The following is a 21996-nucleotide window of genomic DNA, read 5'->3' as shown; positions in this document are numbered from 1 at the left end:
CATTGTGTGCTCTTATGGATGGAAAGAAGAGTGCATACCACTGTTCCCATATGCCAACATCACAGGCACTGTGTCTTGATAAAGGCTGTGCATGGCTGGGCACTGGTAGGTTTCACGAGATGAGCCCATGTAAGAACCAACCCACACTGGCTCATGAGCAACAAGAGGTACATGTTGTGAGCACAGCAGCAAAGACATCTGACACCGAAATATAAAAGAAGTGCACTATTTGCTGAAAGCCACAAAATCATCACACTGTGTGGAAGCTGGCAGCACTGAGAGGGGTGTTCAATAAAATCAAGTTCACGCTCATAGAGGGAACAGCAATTCAAGCAGGACTGGTGCATCCTGCTGATTGTCACTGCATTTACTGTAAGCTCCTTTGTGCACTCTGTGGATGGGGGAATAATGCGGCAATCATAATTCACACCTTCTATGTATGCAATATTGTTATGCCTTTATAAAGCAATTTCACTTTTAGGGCTAAAATGTGCGCTCATTCTGTATTACGGTAGTGCCTTGAATACTGTCTGTGTCTCACAATCTTTTAGGAATGGTGGACCCACTTGTGGCTGAATGAAGGATTTGCATCATTCATCGAGTTCCTCTGTGTGGATCATCTGTTTCCAAAGTACCACATTTGGACACAGTTTGTTACTAACTGCTATGCTCAGGCAATGGAACTGGATGCCTTGCAAAACAGTCATCCTATTGAGGTGAGGTATTTGTCCTTTTGTATACTGACACGAAATTTTCTGTTGGTCTTTCTTTTTCTTCGAGAAATGGAAGTGAACTTTCGGAACCCTAGAAGAAAAAAAAAAAGAAATCTGGCAAGCATCAGTGTCCTGAATAATTTACTACAGTAGAACTGCATAGATAGATACATTCCTGTTTGTTATGTTTTCCTGGCTCCTGCGTCATGACATGCAGGTCTCATTTAGTTTTCATACTGTCATGTGTCACGGCTGCCTGTTTTATTAAGTTTTAATTCCTGCTGTCAATGTGCAAAACATTGACAGTGCCATGTCAGCTGAAGGAGCATGCGGATGCTATGGCATGAATAGGAGCCAGTATCACCTATCATGAATGTGTCCTGCGATGATGGCATTAGGACATCATAAGCGCTGATCATGTCAAATGCTGTCGCCTATTTTAGCACGCTCATAGCATTGAAAGCGAAGAGGAGGTGCACGAAAGGCACAAGTTGTGGCCTAGGCCCTGTTTGTGGTTGCAGTCATGACCTTAGAAAGTTTAATTCGATTTCAAGACTGTGCAGGAACTAAAAGAGCTGTCATAAACCAACATGTGATCCAAATGCCAGATGTAAATAAAAAGTCTCAGGTAGTGTGAGTACCAGCTACGACAGCCCCCCCCCCCCCCCCTAAAAAAAAAGAACATTTAACTTTCAATTTAATGTCGATGATGCTAGGTCTAGTATTTCGAGACCAACTGAAGTACATAGCACTTTAAAATACTTTATCATTTTTCCCTACCGTCATACTAGCTGAGTGTCGTACTTTTATGTGTGAGAAGCATGTGGTAGAGTTCTTGCAAAATTATATGTAAAGCACTGCTTTAATATCTGAGTGACGAATTTCTAAGATCAGCTATGCTAACTTAGGCTAACATAGTTCACTTGACATAAGCATCTGTTTTGCAGGTGCCTGTACGACATCCAAGTGAGATAGATGAAATCTTTGATGATATTTCATATCACAAAGGTGCATCGGTTATCAGAATGCTCCACAACTACATTGGTGATGCTGTAAGTTCTTTAATTCTGCTGTACTATTTTTCTTGGGACAGTGTTCCATGTTGCAAAATCAGTGATGGGGTTTGGTTTGATATAAACAGTTTTCTTGCTTGATCGTGCGAGCTGTCTCACCTCCCCCTCCATCCTCCTCTTTGTAGCAAGCTATATGTCGGCAGACCCGAAGACTGTTTAGGGACATAATAGCCTTTCAAATCAGTTCTTATTAAGGGGAGGAAGTAACTAGTATCTCCTCATGAGGCTTAAATAAAAAGTTTTGTTATTGGCCAAAACACAGAGATAAACATATTCATGTGGTGGGTTGATATCTTGATGCTGAGGCTTGGATTTTCGTGTCAACTCGTGATATTCAAAAGGCACTTTATGGGTGCTTTTTGTAGTCTATGACGCCACAGTGCAGTAGACTAAATTGATGGGAATTTTGACAAAAGCTTAGAGCAATAATGCGCTTAAATTTCTTGCAGTTTCACATACATCTGACTTATTGGGGATAAATCTTTTATGTAATCGCATGCGTGTTACTGTATTTACTCACATAATGAGTGCACTTTTTTTTCCTGAAAAATGTGCGGGAAGTTCGGGGGTGCATTCATTATGCAGGGCAAAATTTTGAGCCATTTTTTTTTCCCCTCGGCCACCTCTAAAAAAAATCAGTTTCGCCCGAAATGTGAACCATCGATTGTGATAGCAAATGTGTAGACAGCTGCGCGAAGTAAGCATGGTAGTTTTATCAGCCGTATAAACTTGCAAACATTTGCTTCAACGCAAACTGAGCGGCGAGAACGCAGCATGCATAGAGGTATGAGTGGCCATCGAGTTGGCCCCCGATGCAGATCGCTTTGAAGATGAGGTGCACCCCGGCAGCGTGATGCGCAGTTGCTGCTGGAGTAAAACACCGCGCCCCTCCCTCCCCTTTTCTCGACACGAGGCGCGCGATGGAAGACGGCATGTTTCCTTCCCGCTTTACTTCCTTGTACGCTGGAGACTGAGCCACGATCGTCGGCACCCCTCGGGCGCGGTTGTGCAATATGCAGTTGCCAGAGTACAACGCCACCACCCCCACTCCCTTACCTCCACTCCTTGTGTCTGTAGGGGGGGAGGTAGGCGAGGGGAGCAGGTGGCGTTGTACTCTGGCAACTGCGTATTGCACAACCGTGCCCGAGGGGTGCCGACGATCGTGGCTCAGTCTCCAGCGTACAAGGAAGTAAAGCGGGAAGGAAACGTGCAGTCTTCCATCGCGCGCCTGGCGTCGGAGGAAGGGGAGGGAGGGGCACGGTGTTTTACTCCAGCAGCAACTGCGCATCAGGAGGCCGAGTCGATGGCCACTCATACCTCTGCGCATGCTGCGTTCTCGCCGCTCAGTTTGCGTTGAAGCAGTTGCGCATTTTTGCTGTCATCGCCAGGAGCAAAGGCGACGACGATGGCAAAAATGTGCCTGGAGCGGCCAGATAATTGCTACCGCAATAAAAGTAGGAGACACTATACGATTCTGCATCGGACACAATCGCACAGAAGAAGAGGTTAAGAAATTCGAATCGGCATAGAAGAGGTTAAGAAATTCGAATCGGCATAGAAGAGGTTAAGAAATTCTGTGTCAGATTGCCATAGTTGCACGAGTGTATATAATGCTCTCTCGTAATTATAAGTCTGAGAAAGCACTTGCTCAAGCTATATTTGGAGCCATGTTGCAAATTCAGTTGAAGCTTGTTGCAAATACAAATCTAACAGGAAAATACCATCCTTATATTTGTTATAAGAATATGCAGTACATTTCTGTTAATTTGACTCTGGATAATTCTATGTTTCTGTTAAATTGATCCCGGCCGAAGGTCCCGACCGGTGCCCGTGCATTTCTATGGGCCCAAACTTTCGTTGTTTCGATCCTATAATTGGCCTTCGCCAGATTCTAACTTGACCAGTCAGCATGCATGTGCCCAGGGGACCCAGATTGTAAACTTGGCCTTCGCCGGATAATTCTCACTTGACCAGTTGGCATGCACGTCCCTGATCCCAGTAGGAGTCCCTTTACTGGCAGCGTCTTGTTTTGGCAGAGCTTATGGGACATTGAATGCGTTGAACACAAATCATCATCTCCCGTCAAAAGCACCTATTTGCGACCTGGCCTGGGAAGATTTTCAAGCAATAATGGTAGTTCAAAATGTCTCATTAGGGCATTTAGCCGATTCTAAGACTCGCCTTTTTTATTCCCCCCCCCCCGTCAAGAAAATTTAGCCGAGAACCGGGTTTGTAGCGTTCAAATGCTTTGTCGGCATAGCACGGCTGTATTACAGCGAAGCTGACTTTAGGAACCTGGCCACCACTGTGCAATACACATTAGACCTTTTCCCATTTTTCTTGCTGAAAATTCGGTTCACATTAGCTTTCTACATTGTTTAGGAGCTTTAAAGTTATGTTTATGTTAGTTTTCTACTTTGAACGCATAGAAAGCGGCCGTGCGTTTGATCCAAGGGCTTGTTAGAATCGGGTAAATACAACTGCCACATAATGAGTGCACTTTTTCTTCCTGAAAAATGTGCGGCAAGTTCTCATATTTTTTGCATATTTTTTAGTTCGACCCGCCAGCTAATTCAATCAGTTTCATATGTCCCGTCAGAATTGAATTAATGGAAATCGGCACTATTCGTTTTACACTTATGTCAGGCAGGAAATTTTAGATTTTCTATATCCTATAGCTTTTTTTACATGCAATATTTGTGTTCACTATATTGAGGTTTGACTGTGCGCTGTCGAGTCCCTTTCCACCCTAATTTTGTCCTGATGAAATCAGGTTTTCTTGAGTACAGCAAAGAGCCACATGTTTGCTTCGTATAGTTGTTGTCATCTGTTGTGGCAAGCAAGGTGGAGAAGCCAGAGTTTTGACTCTTTCTTTCTGTGTAGCTAACACACAGACCTTTTGAAGTGTGGTAGTGTTGCTATACTTAAACATTTGTGAATATGTAAGAAACAATTGTGTTTTCATTTTTGTTCTTCAGAAATTCAGGGAAGGCATGAACTTGTACTTGACCAAGCACAAGTATGGCAACACGACCACAGAGGACCTGTGGCACTGCCTGGGTGAAGTGTGTCAAGTCCCTGTTGAAGCCATCATGAACACCTGGGTGAAACAGAAGGGCTACCCTGTGTTATCTGTAAGCAAGAATGGCAGCTAGCATGCTGATATTGCAAGTGTAGCCAGGTGTAGCTACATGTGCTCACAATTCTTCCTGTACAGGTAACAAGCTATCAAGATGGAGATAGCAGAGTGCTGATGTTCACCCAGGAAAAGTTCAATGCCGATGGCAAGGCCACAAGTATGTGTCTATGCTTTCGAGCTCTGGTGCTTGTCTCCAACTGAGCAGAAACTGAATGCTTTTCAGAGGACAGCTCTCTCTGGATGGTTCCAATCAGCATCACAAGCTCAAAAGCACCCAATACGATCATCAAGCAGTTCCTGTTGGACTCTGCTTCATCAGTGCTGGTAGTTGATGGCGTGACTTATAATGACTGGGTCAAGGTAATAAGATGAGCTCCCCTATGGTAACAACACAATTGAAGCTGTTTATACTATGAATGTGAACCTGAAAAACGGAAAAGTATTTGTTGCTTGTGCTTTTTGTCTTGTGTGCAGAAGAAAGAACTGAAATACTCTATGTAATTAGTACTCATTTAGCAACAGAACGACTGAAATGTCTGAATTCTTTTATAAAATGTACTAGTTACCAAAAATGTGTACCCTTTTTATGCATGCTAACTGTCCTGACATGAAGAGCCCTCAAGCAGTTTCAAGGTGTTTTCAGCAGATTTTTTGCCTGAAGCCCCACAACAAATTCTGTAAATTAAATTTGATTCTGAAACTGTGTGAGAGCAAATGCTATCAGTGTATTGCTGCCCAAATGCAAGGTTAGCGCAGGGGCCAGCACCGGGGAGCTTCGACTGGCATGCTGCTTCGTGTAATTGCTTCGGCTTCACTGCAGCAGCTGGTGAAATGGGAATGATTGCATTCACTGTCAATACATGTCACATGCTTGGCAGTAGTGCTGTCTGTGACCCAGCAGAGAACACTTCACGGAGATGGTCTATGTGTGAGCCAGGCACTTGTGCATTGTGCTCTTCAGATGACAGGAGTGCACTTGCTTTTTGTATGATCAGACCCATGCATTTAACCATGATAATCCCTTAGCTTTTCACTTCCTCACATACATGCAGATATTTAAGTTTGGGGGCATTGTGTGTGTATGTGCGGGAGAGATTTTATCATTCTTAGGCATTAAAATTCCAATTCTGAATGTGCTCAGATCAACGTTGGAACTGTCGGCTGCTACAGGACCATGTACAGCTCTCGAATGCTGTCTCAGCTAATCCCTGCTGTGCAAAACAAGACTTTGCCTCCATTGGACCGGCTGGGTCTTCAGAGCGACCTGTTTGCTCTTGTAAGGAAGCTCTTCAATGTGTGCTTATGCTTAATACCATGCATGTTTGCTTAGAACTGTTGTATTTGTTAATACATGTTTTTAACTAAAGTATAACCCAATTGATATGTTTTAGTGGACCATGGAAAAATGTTAGTCAAACCACATGATAACGGAAGCCTGAGAAAATGAAATTCTTGTCACAAAGGAATATTTTCATAGCCACAGTAAACACCTATTGGATTCAATGCATTTCGTATCTCTAGACAACGAAACATTGCTAGGCTGCAATTCCACATTAAAGAAATTTGCCAGAATGTTAGTCCCCATATTATCTACCTATGTAACAGTAGCAGTCTAAGAAGTGTTCAAATACATTTTCTGCCCACTTAAATTACATAAAATGCCACTGCAGCATGCTTGCTCGTCTGCCGCCATTTTTGTTTACAAAAAAAAAAATAGCAATTTGTAAGAAGCGCTTGAAGGCTCTGGAAACACGTTGTGGATGCCATCTTGTTTTTCAATTGCCTGTTTCAAATGGTGCAGCTGCATTGCCATCGATCTGCACCGATAACGATAGTGGGGCTACAATGTACTATCCTGCTGAATAGGCATCCATATGTTCTAGCCACCCTAACGATGATTTGTGTACATGTAGTGCAAGATTACTCTACGGCTCAGTGTGTGTTGGAAGTGGACTTGTACAGAGAAAAAAAAGTGCTGTGAAAACAAAGAAGTCTGTGTCCCACTGACATGAAATTCTTTATGGTGCTCGAGATGGTAGCCACTGCATGGGCTACAACGCCTCCAGCTGTATTGTCACTGAAGTGATCGTCCGAAAATACGACCCCTGATTTGGGGACGCTGATTTTGGTACTAGCCAGCAGGAATCTCGTATAGATTCAGTGTCGCTGGATGGAGATTTGCCGGAAAATGGCCATATTCTCGGTCGATCACTTTCGCGCATACAATTACTTTTGTGAGATTTCGCACGACTCGGCACTAGACACGTCAGCATCTATGGACGACAGTGTTCCTGCTGCTTTGCTGTCAGCAATGCAGTTCTGTGTAGCTTCAAGCAAGGTTCGCCAACATAGGCCAATGGACTTTACAGGAAGCTTTCGTTTTTCAGTGCATATTGTCCGTGTTGTCTCATTTTGCAACAAATAAATTATTACGAAGGTGAATTTTTTTCGCTTTCCCCACCGATTTTGTTATTGCAGGGCTCAATTGTATATGATCTGGGAAAGTGTAACACCCGATAATGCTTGTGACAAAGCTACTGATGACACATGAAGCTATTCTCACGTGAAACCTTATTTGAAGTTGAATAGGAAGCCAAATAGTATTTAAAACCCGCTCAGTAAAGCTTATCATAGCCTGATTGACTGAACATCAATTTGTACGGTCATAGCAGTGAATCGCACCAAATGAAGCTTGTAATTTCTATCTCTCACTTTGTTCGAATGTTCAATAATAATGTCCTCTTTTTGAGCACTCACAGCCCTTTTTCAGTTTCCGCACAACCTTGTGTGGGTGGTTGTAATGTTTACACACAGAGGTCCCAAAACACTTCCGGTTTCACCTTGTGGAACAGCCCGCTAAATTTAGCGGGTAATAAGAAAATATGAAGTTGCAATAGCCTGCAAATATATATAGTATCCTCAGCTGGCACTAATTTTGATATGGAGTCAAAACATTGTTTGATAAATGAATTTTATTCCAAAATGCACAACAAAGCTACGTACTACATGAGCTCAGTGCACATGGCATGTATCTGAACTTGTCAAGAACATTTTCCCATATAACCGGCTACAAATTTGGCTGCCGAAAACACACCACCAGAAGTTTTCTGTGATAATTCATTACTGCCTCAGCATGGATAAAAAGGCCTATGTTGAAATAACTGCGCACTGTATTGAAGGTTGCGAGACGACCCCTGCGAATGAGAGTGTAAGGCGAACCATTGTGCCTTTGTCCACCTCCTCTTGGCTTTTGATTTTGTGAGCCATTGCTGATAATGTGAATATGGTGATGCCAGTCCTTCTACGTCACACAATGGGTTCTGCCAAGTGATTCTTCTCTGCAGTGGTCATAGCTGGCACCGCCAAAAGATGATGCCGCATCGGTGGTGGTGTATTATCGGGCGTCGTATTATCTGACCAACAAAAATTCATGTCTATTATACATGCCTTTGCGCGACAGAGTTGCGAGGAGCTTCAATTTAAGCTATATGCTACTGTATTTACCTGAATCTAACGTCCGAGAAAATTGATCAGAAAATTGCCTGCATGTTATAATTGTGGCCAAGATGCTTTCCTTTGCGTTTCTTCATTTCCGTGCCCCCCCCCCCCCCCCACGCACAAAAAGACATTGTTGCCGCGCAGCGAATTGTCGCATGCTGAAAGTTACTACTTTTGCGAAAAGTAATGGGCCATGGGACTCTTCACTTGCCGAATACTCTTAATATTATTGCGATAGCAATTAGATGGACACTCAAGGCGCATTCCTGTCGTCGCCGTCATGTTCCGTATGAAGTCCAAGGGCGATAACATTGTCAGTGCGCGCCGCATGCTGTATGTGCGAGTGAAAGCGTAGCGGGGGAGGTGGGGTGGAGGGGGAGCCAACGATGGTGGGTCAGTTTTGTGTGTGCAACGGAGAAAAGCGGTAAGGAAGCGCGCCGCCTTCCGTCGTGCGCGATGCATCAGGGGAGTGGAGGGAGGGGGGTTGCGGGCCTTAGCATTCTGTGATCTGTGATTGTGCAACATGTTTATTTGCCTTGTTTAACGCATTATACAGGGTGTTTTAGCTAACTTTAGCCAGAGTTTAAAAATATGCCAATGCACTCTAAGACGACGCGACCAAATGCATGTTGCTCACTTTTGTATGCATTGTGTAGCTATTTTTGTATTTTGTTTAATTAGATAATTAGTCAAGATTAATTAGCCAACTTCTGAAGCAAGAAAGTTAGGCGAAAAATTCTAGTTAGAAAATTGCAGAGCGCTTTGCAAAGCGTCCGAATAAACAGTTTCTGTCTTTCTATGTATTAAGTATTAGTGTTTTTCAGCCCACTGTGGATTCCCGTGAAATACAAAAAACACAATGTGACATGCCCGCTTGCGTGTCGTGATTGCACTGCTCCCAAGCTTTCCGCGCACAAACAGCCATAGGTGCACTAGCTGCCACTTAAAAAGCAACAGAGCAGCGACGCAAGCGTTGGCTGTTCGATTTACGCTAATAACCGTTATGTCCTGTGCTGTGTAAAGCGACTGATGGACGTGGTTGTAGTGATAGGTGGTAATTCCAGACAGCGATAAACAGGCTATCGTGCAACGGCCGCTAAAGCGCGAGCAATTTCGTGATGCCTTTTTCCAACGAGGAAAAAGCAAACATGATCCTTGCGCTAGTAGCTGCAAGCAGACAAAGACGGCAGGCTGCAAGAATCTTTCGAAGCTGGCACCCGGGTACGCGACTGAGCCCGATGACAATATTCGACACCTACAAGTCACTGAAGCAAACCGGCAGCTTCACAAGAAAGAGGCAGAGAGCTCGAGTCATAAATAATGAGGTTCGCTCCAACGTTTTGTCTTTCATGACAGCTAATCCACATGCCAGCACGCGCAGCGTGAGCGCACAGCTCGGTGTGTCCAACTCAACTGCCTGGATGATTTTGAAAACAGCTGGACTGCACCCTTATCACCTGCAGTTGCATCAATGCCTGGAGTCAAGGGATCTTCAAAAGAGACTCAACTTTGCGTATTGGATTTTGATTCAGGAGGAGCAGGATTCTGACTTTCTCACCAAGGCATCCGTACTGACGAGATGAACTTTTCCTGAAATTTTCAAGTAAATATCCACAGCGCACACTATAGAAGTGAGCAAAATCTCCACTGGCTAGGAATACCCCGCCACCAATATCAGTGGTCTTTTAACATTTGGTGCGGTAAATATCCGCGTTGGCCCAATGTTTTTAACAACACTGACCGGCAAGAGGTATGTCACTTCTGTTGAAGACTGTTGAAGACTTCTGCTGCAACATGCCACTAGCCCAGCTTGACGCAATGTGGTGTCAGCACGACGGGCCAGTCAAGCACGACAGTCAGACACGAGCAAGCCTTGATGTTACTTTCCCAGGGCAATGGATAGGGAGAAACGGGCCTGTGCTGTAGGCGGCAATGTCCTCCGACCTCAACCCTCTTGACTTTTTCTTCTGGAACTATATTAAGGATAACGTATACACGACGGAAACGACGACTCCAGAAGCCTTACAGGTACAGGAGAAGATAATTGAAGCCTGTTACAGCATTTCACTGACGGTGCTCAAGGCAGCAACAGCAAGCGTTCTCAGAAGGTCCCAGTGTTGTATCGCTGCAGAAGGTGACCTCTTCGAGCGCTTGCTGTGAAAGCGCATGAAAAATAAACGTAAATTCAGTGAAAGACTGCGTCTGGTCATTAATGATACTCTTAAGCCTGTTTCACATGCAAGCGAAAATGCTCGCGAATCCTGCCGCCGCGCCGCAGAAATCTGTTTCGAGCGGCGGCGGCGGCGGCACTAGCGGCGGGAGCGGCGAGGTTCGGGCAGGTTGGAATTTCATTGCAGCGGCAGAGCGGCAGCACTCCTTCCGAACGGGCCGCCTCGACACGTGACCAGTGGAGGACTAGTGCGGGAAAGCCTGCGCATAGGACGATGTTTATTTATTTGCTACACGCGGTACGGGCAACATGCCCAGAGAGCTTTTCAACGAATTGTTAATTGCTAAGCGCAGGATATGTGTTCATAAAATAAAAATTTGAGAGGCAGGGACAAAGCAATGCTTATGTTGGTAGTCGCCAACTACCGAAACTGGCTGAAAGTCCTGTGTTTTTTACCAGCAACATTGCTATTCACTGCGGCGGAAAACGCGCGGCGGCAATGCATGTGAAACGAAACCTCGCGAAAATCTTCGCAGCGCCGCGCCGCCGTTCGCTCCATTCGCTCAATCGCTTGCATGTGAAACAGGCTTTATTCCCCCATTCAGCCTTCTGAAAACTAAGTTTTTTTTTTATTTAGGGATGTTCAATTTGCTTACAGCTATTGCGAAATGACGGACCTGTTGCTTCCGGCAGCACAAGCGATAACCGCTGCGTCTGCTTATCGCTATAACGAACTTTTGTGAGGGGAGCACATCGCTGGCATAAACAGCACAGCAAACGCCTACGTGGTTGCCCTGTTGCCTTTTAAGTGGTAGCGCACCTATGGCTGTTTGTGCAATGAACGTTGGGGAGCAGTGCAATCACGACGCGCAAGCGGGCATGTCACCAGTTTTGTAGTTCGTGGGCATCATCAGTAAGCTGAAATTTTTCATTTCATTTTCATTTATTATACCCCTAAGGGCCAAGGGCATTACAGAGGGGGAGTGGTAAATACAAAAGGAAGACAAAGACAGTTGGTTACATGAGTGTTTAAATGGCACCTGTATATACAATATTAGCTAAGACTTCACGGAACTGTTCATAATTAATAAGGCCTACAACTTCGGCGGGAAGATGGTTCCAGTCACGCGAGGTTCGCGGCAAGAATGATTGTGAAAAACTTTTTAGTACACTAATACACTAATACACTAATACCTAATATATATATAGAAAGAAACTGTTTATTCGGACGCTTTGCAAACCACTCTGCAATTTTCTAAATGGAATTTTTTTGCTAACTTCGTTACTTCAGAAGTTGGTTTATTAATCTTGACTAAAAATCTAATTAAGCAAAATACAAAATACACTATGTACAAAAGTGAGCAACATGCACTTGGCCGCGTCGTCTTAGAGTGTATTGGCACATTTTTAAACTCTGGCTAAAATGAGCTAAAACACCCTGTATAAAGAGACTTTTGCTTAGATACGTAGATTTATTGGTTACTTATATGTATATTTAAATATCTTGTTGCGAGTTTTTGCGGATACATGCAGTGAACGTTGTTTCCAGAGACACTTTTCTTGCTTTTTAACCATCTTTATCTTGGCATTTGTGTATTCCATTGTACTTTGAATTTCTAATGTATATTTTGCAGAACTGCTGCTTTTTATATGTGATCTCTGCTGCGACTATGATTTCGGTGCAATTACAATATGCAACCGGTGACAGCTGCTCCTGTGCAGTACATTGGAATGAAGGACAGCGTCACTGAGATTCTTCCCTGGCCGTTGCATATGTCAAAAATGTAAAAGGCTTTCGAATGACAAAGTATCATTAATATATTTGTCCTCAACTTGTTCATTTCACGGCCTTTACATTTATCATATCAGCGGCATGAACTGCTTTGTTGGTTTCGCACTGATATAGTTCTAAAGTTCGTGTAATATTTTCTTCCTTAATAGATAGACAAACAACATGGAAGCATTGATATCAGTTATTTTTCGCACAATTTTTAGGGCATAAGAATATATTCTTTTATGAAAAAATACATATTTTACTTGTCTTGACAGTGCGTGGCATTCAAGAATTTGTTTGCAGCATCTTTGGCAATTGCAATGCAGTTATCATTCATGTATTTTATCCCTCAACAAATTCTGTGGGGAGGCCAAGCTCCAACGTGAGCCTCCCCCCCCCGAACGAAATTTCTGGCTACGCCACTGGTGATGGTGTCCGCAAAGTATGAAACGGCTGTGCGGCACGAAAATGGTTGAAATTTCAAACAGAAGGCTGTGCACCCTTCTTCTTCAGGAAGCCACGATTTGAGCAAAATAGTCAAGGTCACATTCACAAAAGCTTCTACTCAAGATACACTGCTTGCAGCATCACGTACCATGGCACGTGACTTTGATTATTCATCCAATGCAGAATGCACAATGTCGTCACTTGTAGTGCGCCACACAGCAACAAAGGAAGAGAAGATAAAAAAGGTGGCGCTAGTCATGGGAATGTGATGTCCCTCATCTCTGGTATAGGTGAAGGCAGCGCAAGAACACCGCTTGCAGATTCTAGTTGAGGCGAAGGGGGAAATTGTCTCTGTTGATAGTGACGCTTGCCTCCTGATGACATGGTAACAGGACAGTTCAATTCTATCTCCTCCAATAACAAACCAGTTTAAAAATTTATTCTGCTAAAGCGCTCCCTAAACGGTGGCTTACAATTTCCAATGTGACGTAATAGTTCTGCGGAAACCGGCAAGGTAGAGAGAAGTAATTAATAAAGCGAAAATGAGACATCCAACCAATCGTAGCAGTTGCTGCAAAGGAAACCCATACCGGTTCCTCGAAAGAAAAGCCTCGCAGTTGAAGGAAAATTCATCCTGGTCTGTGACTCGAACCCGGGACTACCGCCTTTCCAGGGCAGCCGCTGTACCATCTGAGCTAACCAGGCGGCTAGCATCTGCTAGCCTAAAGTATAGCATCCTAAGGTAACTTTTCCACCTTTATGTGTGTAGTATGTACAGAGGACAAATTGGTAATCCTAGTGTAAGAATGTCTGCCAAGGGGAGCAATAATATTTTGTTGCTGATTGGTGTTCGTCTTTCTTCAGGTGCAAAGTGGCCACAAATCTACTGTTGATATGCTTCGCCTGATGGAGGCCTATGTCGAAGAAGACAACTACACTGTTTGGAACTCCATCAACTCATGTCTGGGCAAACTGAACCAGTTGCTTTCGCATACTGACATTCAGCCACTTCTGCACCTCTATGGCCGACGTCTCCTAGCCAGTATATTCAGCAAATTAGGCTGGGACCCTAAGCCTGACGAAAGTGAGTTCTCTGGATAGATTTCAGCCATCTTATAATCAAAAATAGTGTGTCTTAGTACTATTAGTAATCCTGGGAAAACACAGGGGAGGTGGAAGTTGGAAATTGAAAACTGTGATAAAAAAAAAAAAACTAGGTCAAAGCCAGAGCCAACATTTCGACAAGTAGGCTTATCTTTTTCAAGACTGTGAAAAGGACGAGTACACTTGTCGAAACGTTGGCTCCGGCTTTCATCTTGTTTTTGTTTTGCTCATTGTACTGATAGTAATGTCACACAATCCACACCCATGGTTTAGGAATTACCTGTTCACAGGAAGTGCACCGTATTAATCTCCCACTAATTCCACCTTGCAATGCCGTAATATTGTGTGCATGCTGGAGAGTTCGTACAGTAATGTCTGGTTAATACATGCCCACTTAAAATGTGATAACAGTCCAGACATAGTTGCGACGAATCGCCAAACCAGACTCTAAGAGCCCAATGTATTGGCTTTCTATGACTTATTCTATAACTACCTGTTAGCGCATATGTACCATGATCACCTTTTGTCACGTTGAAGCTAACTGTGCTGCCTTGACTCACATCGTGGCTGAGACCATGTTGGGCTGCAAAAGATCTTTTGCCTTTTCAGAAAGCTCATAGACGGGTCTACCAATGATTCCAGCTTTGGCGTGGGTGTGGTGATGCCTATATATACAGTTTTTTTCATGGGCGCTGCCATATTGCATAGGCAGGTGCGCCATCTATGGGCTGTTGGCATGCTGGCTTGGGCAAGCACTCCATGTTGTATGCCATCATATACGTTCAGCGGCAGTTTCTGTTGTTTTCTTTTTCTTCTTTGCACTCTTGCGGTCTATTTAGCATGACAGGCATCTTCTATGTGTGAAACGATTCTGAGAGCATACTGAAGGGATTTAAGTCAGCATGGCCAGAGTTTCTGTGGCGTTGAGGTGGATGGAGCACCCAGCACGATGTGTGTACATGTGTTTGAGCCTACAATCAGCCTCAGAGATCAGTTATATATTTCTGAAAATTTATTTCACGAATGTGACTTTACTGCAGCATTCTCACTGTAATTCTAAGCTGTGGTTTACCAACACTGAGTAGTTGCGAAACATATGGCAAACCCAATAGTATGGGTACCGTTCTGCTGCGGAATAAGTTGTGCTGTTTACTTTGACAAGTGTTCATATTATCTGAAGATACATTGCGGAACTGCCTTGTTTGCTGGGCGATGTTTCTACCTACAAATAAGATAGTTTTGGTTAGTAATACAGTAAACTCTCAGTTGTACAAACGTCGGTTTAATGAATATTTCAGAATAACGAACTCTTAGAAAATACCAGGCAGTTTTCTTATGTATTCTATGCAAAAATATTTCAGTTGAGCGAACTTGATCAGTGGACTCGGGCTCATTTTTTAAATCAGTTAAACAAAATTTTGCGCTCTGCAGCGCTGGCGTAGCTGATGCTCGCCGCCTCCAGCGGTGTAACAGTAACACCGGTTACAATTAGAAACTGCTGGCATAAATCCTGCCTTTCCCTCCTTGTGCGGTGAAAGTGAGCAAGTGGAACAGTGCAGTGAGGTGATAGACCTCGGGATGTGGACAGAGGTCACCAGATGGATGTTGACAGCAACACTTTGTTTGAAGACTATGTGCGGTTACCTGTGCTGAACTATCAGATCGGGAAATTGTTTCCAGTGTTTGTCCCAAAGAAAAGAGTGTGACGAGAAAGATGCAATGTCAGAGGCAGATCCAAATCCTGTAATTCTAGCCAAGGTTGCAGGATGCCTTTGAAAGATGCGAGATTTCATTTCTCAGCAACAAGCTGTGCCAGAGGAAGTGCACAAAAACATGGACTCTCTGGACGGGTTTGTTATTTCTTGCGCTTGAAGAGCACCAGTGGTAATGAAAACTGTTTTTTTTTTTTTTTTTCTTGAAATGAGATAGGCAGCAATGTAACTGCTACACACTTTGTATATATTGATTTAAATGACTCCATAAATTGCATTTCACACTTCTGACTCGATGTCTGCTGTGCCCTGTGCTGTTCCATATCCTAGTGAATATTCATGTTAGTGAACTTTCACTTAAGTGAACTATTTCCTTGGGTTCCTTGAAGTTCACTCAAGTGAGAGTTCACTGCAACAGCATCATCTACAGTGTGACTCACACTTGTCGAGTGGTTGACCAACCAGCTGCAGAATGCGCGAGCATCCAAGGCAGAGGTAGATGCTGTGTTATTTATCCATTTGTTCTATATAGCACATTGTCCAAGCACATGGCATGACCATGTGAGGCCTTATTGTGCCTTAGGCAGTGTTTTTCTTTTTACTTTATTTTTCAAAAAAGAGGATAAAAACCGTTTCATTAATTTTTTTTTCTAGTTTTGTTCGTTCCATTTTCTACAATGCACTCACCCATTTTACGGAAGTTGTGTCATCACAAATAGCCATCGGATTCTTTTTATACGCTCCCCTTTGGATATTATGCCTTACAGGACAAAAAAGGCAATGCTGAAGCATAAAGCTTGGATGTATCATATGCTAGTTTACCAGCCGCAGTAATCACTGTGTTGAGAAATGCTATCGGCCTCATACCAGAGGCTAACATAGACTTAGTAAAGTGATATCAGGTGTACTAGACTTGAAATGCATAAAAATGATGTCGGTGGGTGACGAAAATGCTTGATAACAACTGATGCTTCAACGTTTCAGTGTTGCATTGGGTTGGCCATACACGAGCACTCTCATGTTTTAGTTCCTACGCCAAGCGATCAAACTGTGAAAGCGTTTTCCAATTCACGCTGGCAATTTACAGATGCTGGTTCCCTTTGTAGAGTGAAAACCGATACACCCAATAGAGCTCACAACACATACACACACTGTGGCTGTTGATGTGCGTCGCATTTTTGCGCAGCCAAGAGAGATTTCCTCATACTGTAGCTACTGCTGCACCTAAAGGCTACACAGTGGTTGTTCGATGACCTTGTATAAACTAACGTCACATAAATTTCACGGAGGGCAAGCTAAAACATCTCCAAATCATTTCACAGCACGTGGTGGCAACACATTCAAGCAGCACTACACTGGCTCGCACAAGGCAGAGAGGAGGAAAGGCTTGGCCTTTCCTTCTCACCCAATGAAAAGGTCTATAGATGAGCATTGGAAATGCACGGAGACATGGTGACGGCTGCAGCAAATAACATAGCGACCAATGGACACGCCTTTATGGCCTATCACAGCGAACATTATCACGATAAGCATCTTAACCTGTCTGCACGTTATAGTGCATAGCGGTGTTGCAAGCATAGATCGATGAGCAACACTTTGTTGTGGCCTTGAAAAAGGCAATGTCCACTTGTCGAAACGTTGGCTCCTGCTCTCGCCTTGTTCTCGTGTTGCTCATCGTCTTGAATTTCCATCTCCCACATTCCCTATGTTTTCCATGCACTTCATAGGCACACAAATTGCATGAGATGATTAGCAGTGGATTCTGTGTTTCAATGAAGTGACGCCAGTTCTCATTCTGTTGAAGTTTAACAAACACATACATGCACATATTGAGCAAAGCTCAATGAGCTGTTGTGCTCTTTACCAAAGTTTCGAATGCTGAACATTATGGGCTTTACTTTATCACATAGTTGTGCAAAATAGCTGTAATTGTTTCTCACGGCCTCGAATTAAATGGGAGAAGGGGGGATGAAAGAGAACCTCTTTGCATATATTTTAGGTTATTTACTGTGCATTTCTTTTTCTTGTTTTTCTGGTGTAGTGCGTAAAGAAATGCACATTTGTACTTGCCGGTTAGGGCATACTATCATTTAGAGCATAGTTATGCCATGTTCCAGCGAGGTATGTATTAATGAGATTACACTGTAACTGAAGATTATGACCTATGTGGGATGTGTTCAGTAAGAAAGCAGCTGTTTTTTTACTGTGTCCAGTCTAGAAAGTTTATGATTCACATTATGAATGCCAAGAGAGACATCTGACCACGGTTTTATTGTTTCTGTTATGTAGTTGGAACCTCAAATGTAGTTCTAGTTTATCAGATTGTGAGGTGCTTTTTCTTTTTATCCTTCAAGCTTCCTTATATGCATGAATATAGTCAACATTCAATTTTTGGACTGTCTTGGGACTGTGGAAAGGCCAGAAAAAAAGGGGTGCATGCCTTTTACTGCCTTCAAGGGCCCAAATCGGCACAGCAATGTCCAAAATAGCTCTAAAGGCCTGCCCGACACACTTATTAGATGTCGATTACAAGCACCTACACATTTATTAGGTGTGTCGGTGCTTGTACTGCGACAGGAGACAGTGAGTGCCCACGTGTATAATTAAGGAACATATACCGTGTCCCATGGCAGTGGCCCCTTTCCACTCTTGGTATGCTTCACCGCAATACTTTGTATGTGCTTGTTCACGTAACACCGCTGTACTGCGGCGAAGCTGACTTTTGGGAAGCGGCATTATGAAACGTTTCTCAGACCCTTGTCGTGCGTTCCTCACTTCAAAGCCATATCGGCAAGGATTATCAGAGGGCTGGTTTGATACTGCAAGGTAATCAAAATGGCGGTGGTGGTGGCTTTGATTCATGCCGTTTCGGACTTGTGGTCATGGTAGAAAGTCCAGAAAATTGAATGGGGAAGGGTTTCAGTCTCCGGAATTCAGACATACTTATATATTGGCTCTGTGGGGTACATTATGGTGCCAAAAAGACGTCTGAATTATCAGGCATGTCCAAAAAATTGGTCATTGACTGTATTGTGCATATAAGATCTGCACATTTAAAAGTAAGTACCGTATTTACCCGATTTTAACACGCCCCCGAATCTAATGCAAATCCAGTTTTCGTGGGCAAAGTAAAAGTGCAGCTGTATGTACAATGCACCTGAATGCAACTTGTGCCCGATTTATAAAATGAAAGTATAACATGCCCCCATGTTCGCGATCAGAAAAAAACGAGACATGCAGAATTTACCTTCACAGTCGCTATTTGTGTATTTGTGTAACATTGGCCAGAGATACCAAGCATACAGGGGCGGTATTCTCAAGCAATCACTTTTAGTGATACTACTATAACTTTCACGAGACTCTGCATCGGACTTGACGAAGTATGCATCCAACAGCGTTCCTGGCACTCTGCGTAAATAAACGAGCTTGGCATAGTGCCAGAAACACTGGGGCCGATTGCACCAATGCATCTGGCGCCGAGTCGCTTGAAATCTCGCGAAAGGGACAGTAGGCTGTTTTAGAATAGAGGGCTGTAAAGATATAGAGCCCCTAACAATTATCGTCTCGCCACGGCACATGCGCGAAACCCAAACGGTATCTTTGGGTTTGGATTTTCACACACCCCCAACACTGAATTTCAAAAATAGTGTGGGTGCCCCAAATGCCCTAAACTTGCTTTTTGCCATCTCAACGTCGCCACGAACATGTAAAAAAATGCGTCAACGCATCCTCATTGAAAATAATAAACTGTCAGGTGTGCTTTTCATCCTCTAAAATAGTACTGATTCCATTATTTCATGCTTTTTTTTTTTCCCCTGGCATCAGGTTCTCATTTTCCTTCCATGCGCAGCTAGGGCACTATAATCGCATGACATTAATGCAAACCGGGAGCCCTATTCTAAAGGATCTTCCTGGCAGGACAGACCATGAATGCAAAGGAGTTGCTTGGGGCACCCTAAGCTCCAGACCTCTATTCTAAACCTCCCTAGTATCACCAGAAGATATTTGCTAAAATGCTGGTGAAGATGATAGTCAAGCACTAAGTGGACCAACACCAGCCTTTACAAAATGGTGTTCTGTTGCCATTTTGGGATAGCGATCATGCTGTGTCTGGTGGGTCTGAGGGTAGGCTGTTGCCAACCACTGCAAATGCGGTTTTGTTTTCCGATCCAGTTGTAATGTGCAGCCAATTTTTAGACTCATTTTCTCTGGAGAAAGGTGCATGTTAAATTCTGGTAAAAACAGTACCTTTGCAACTAAATATGGTGTGATTTTTCAAGGTCACTTGGCTACACTGTTGAGAAGCACTGTGATTGACCGTCTGGCCCGTTTCAAGGATCCAGATGTCCTCGCTGAAGCCAGAAAGAGACTTGACGCCCACATCGCAGGCAAAGCCATAATTCCTGCTGACATTCGTGGTGCTGTAAGTGACGAGCTCTAAGCTTGTTCTGGGGGGGCATTTATAGCATCCTTCCCCGTAGAATTGTCCCTAGGAATAATAACAACATCTAGTAAAGAAAAATCATTCTTGATGTCAACACTGTATTGTTTGGGGTATTAGTCGCTTGAGAAGTTTCTTGTTAGTCACTTGAACAGTTTCTTAGATTCAGTTTTGTATTATGTTTGATGTTCTGTTCTTTAAATTTGACATTGCTTAAAATTAAGATGCTTTCTCTTCTTAAAGGTGTACCAGGCAGCGGCATCAGTTGCAGATCGAAAACGGTACAATGAGTTTTTGAAGGTATGTGTCTGATGTGTTTCTTAAAACTTCTGAATGGTGTATTTTGAGACCTATAGTACTGTCATGTTGTTCTCAGAGCGTAACTCTTCTGCAATGTGGGATATGTGTGTGAAAGTAGGTAAAATTTGCTTATTGGTCCTGAGCACAGAATAATCCGATTACCTTCCATACCAGGAATGTGTGCTATTTAATGTGTGAAATGCATGTTTTCATACATCAAAAGCAACCTACATTCCAAGCAAGTAAAACAGTTTTGTCAACCAAATCTTTTAAAAGAACCTTATGTGGTGGTTAAAAACATACATGACTCTACACGGCCTTTGACTTTACCCTATGTTCGACACTACACACCAAATTTATCGTTGTGGGATAAATTATGTGAACTTTCCTTAAAGGGACCCTGAAACGCTTTTGACGATTTTCTACAAACGTATTGAGTCGTTAGAGTAGGTCCTTCTGATCATTAATTGACACATATAAGTGCTCCGCGTAAAGCGTGTAATTTATTATAAGGTTTTAAATATGCACATCGCTGCCGATCGCAGCGCACTGCTCGGCGGAATTTTAAGCCGCCCCTACCCATATGACCGAAATCACCCATGCGACGTCAGTGGGGCGAGCTATCCGATTGGCTGACAAGGGCGCGTGATCGATAATTTTTCCAACTTTATGGTAAACAAATGATCTTCGTAATAGTTTGAATGTTAGTTAATTTGTTTTTATCAAAAGAAAGTAACATAAAGAGAATGCACAAGAATAATTTTTTAGTACGCTTAAGCACTTCCGGCACACAGCATGTGTCGTCTGCTTGTGTTACAACGTACTCCATTTTGAACAGAGCGCCGCGGTCAGAGTCGGTCTCAGTCTTTTCGCGAGCACTATGATTCGACTTTGTTGCCTTGTGGACTGCAAACGTAGCGACTGGCAATATGTCAAGCTCCGACATCGTGTCCCTCTGCAAGGCAGCGTCCGAGCGAACTGGCTGCTGCGCATCGGACTGCCGCTATTCGATCGGCGCCAGGATTTGCGCGTTTGTGGCCGTCACTTTACACCGGAAGATTACTAACGCAATAGCGTTTCCCGAGTCCGGTATTAGGGAAAACGCAAGCGCAAGGGGACAGAGTCTGGCCGCTTGACTTTGCCGTAACGGGATGAGCCATGAGATGAGCAGAAGGGCAAATGCGAATGGTCTGCACGGTGCAGCCACCTGGTGGCACAGAGCTCAACCATACACAGTAGCAGCAACGAAGTGTATTCTTCTTTGCTGCTGGTGTGTATTTTTCGCAGAAGTGTAACACGTTGTTTTTATAAATGGTTAAAATGTTTTACACTTGGTTAGAGCAATATTAGCGCTTTGTTTGGCTGTTTAAGCGCTGCACCAACAAGTGTATCGACCGCGCAGACCGATCAGGCCGCTCACGTACGTCTACGCTAAACTTCCTTCATCAGCTTGAGTTTATGCCTGCAGTCATTTGCCGAAATGACCAGCTTGCCTGTGGTTACCGGAATACAAGACACGTTCGGCGCTACGACAGAATGCTCGCAACGCACGCTGCTTCGATAGCTCTCGCTTGGGGTCGACGGCCAAGCGGCTAGCGGAGCGGTCTCGCGCGGGCAGGGGCGAG

General features: G+C 43.7%; 1 protein-coding gene across 2 annotated transcripts in view; it reads left to right on the top strand.

Moving 5' to 3' along the window:
- The window catches only part of Psa (puromycin-sensitive aminopeptidase), a 68145-nt gene that overhangs the window by 20712 nt on the left and 25437 nt on the right, over positions 1 to 21996 (top strand). For both annotated transcript variants that reach the window (XM_075677827.1, XM_075677830.1), the window contains 9 exons: positions 552 to 716; positions 1661 to 1765; positions 4765 to 4920; positions 5004 to 5082; positions 5149 to 5285; positions 6067 to 6201; positions 13679 to 13898; positions 19911 to 20053; positions 20315 to 20371. In XM_075677827.1, the coding sequence (XP_075533942.1) occupies positions 552 to 716; positions 1661 to 1765; positions 4765 to 4920; positions 5004 to 5082; positions 5149 to 5285; positions 6067 to 6201; positions 13679 to 13898; positions 19911 to 20053; positions 20315 to 20371 (1197 nt within the window). The remainder of the gene's footprint in view (positions 1 to 551; positions 717 to 1660; positions 1766 to 4764; positions 4921 to 5003; positions 5083 to 5148; positions 5286 to 6066; positions 6202 to 13678; positions 13899 to 19910; positions 20054 to 20314; positions 20372 to 21996) is intronic.

Source organism: Dermacentor variabilis, chromosome 1, assembly GCF_050947875.1.
Source record: "Dermacentor variabilis isolate Ectoservices chromosome 1, ASM5094787v1, whole genome shotgun sequence".
Classification (NCBI taxonomy): domain Eukaryota; kingdom Metazoa; phylum Arthropoda; class Arachnida; order Ixodida; family Ixodidae; genus Dermacentor; species Dermacentor variabilis.
This window is presented reverse-complemented; position numbering and strand designations above follow the sequence as displayed.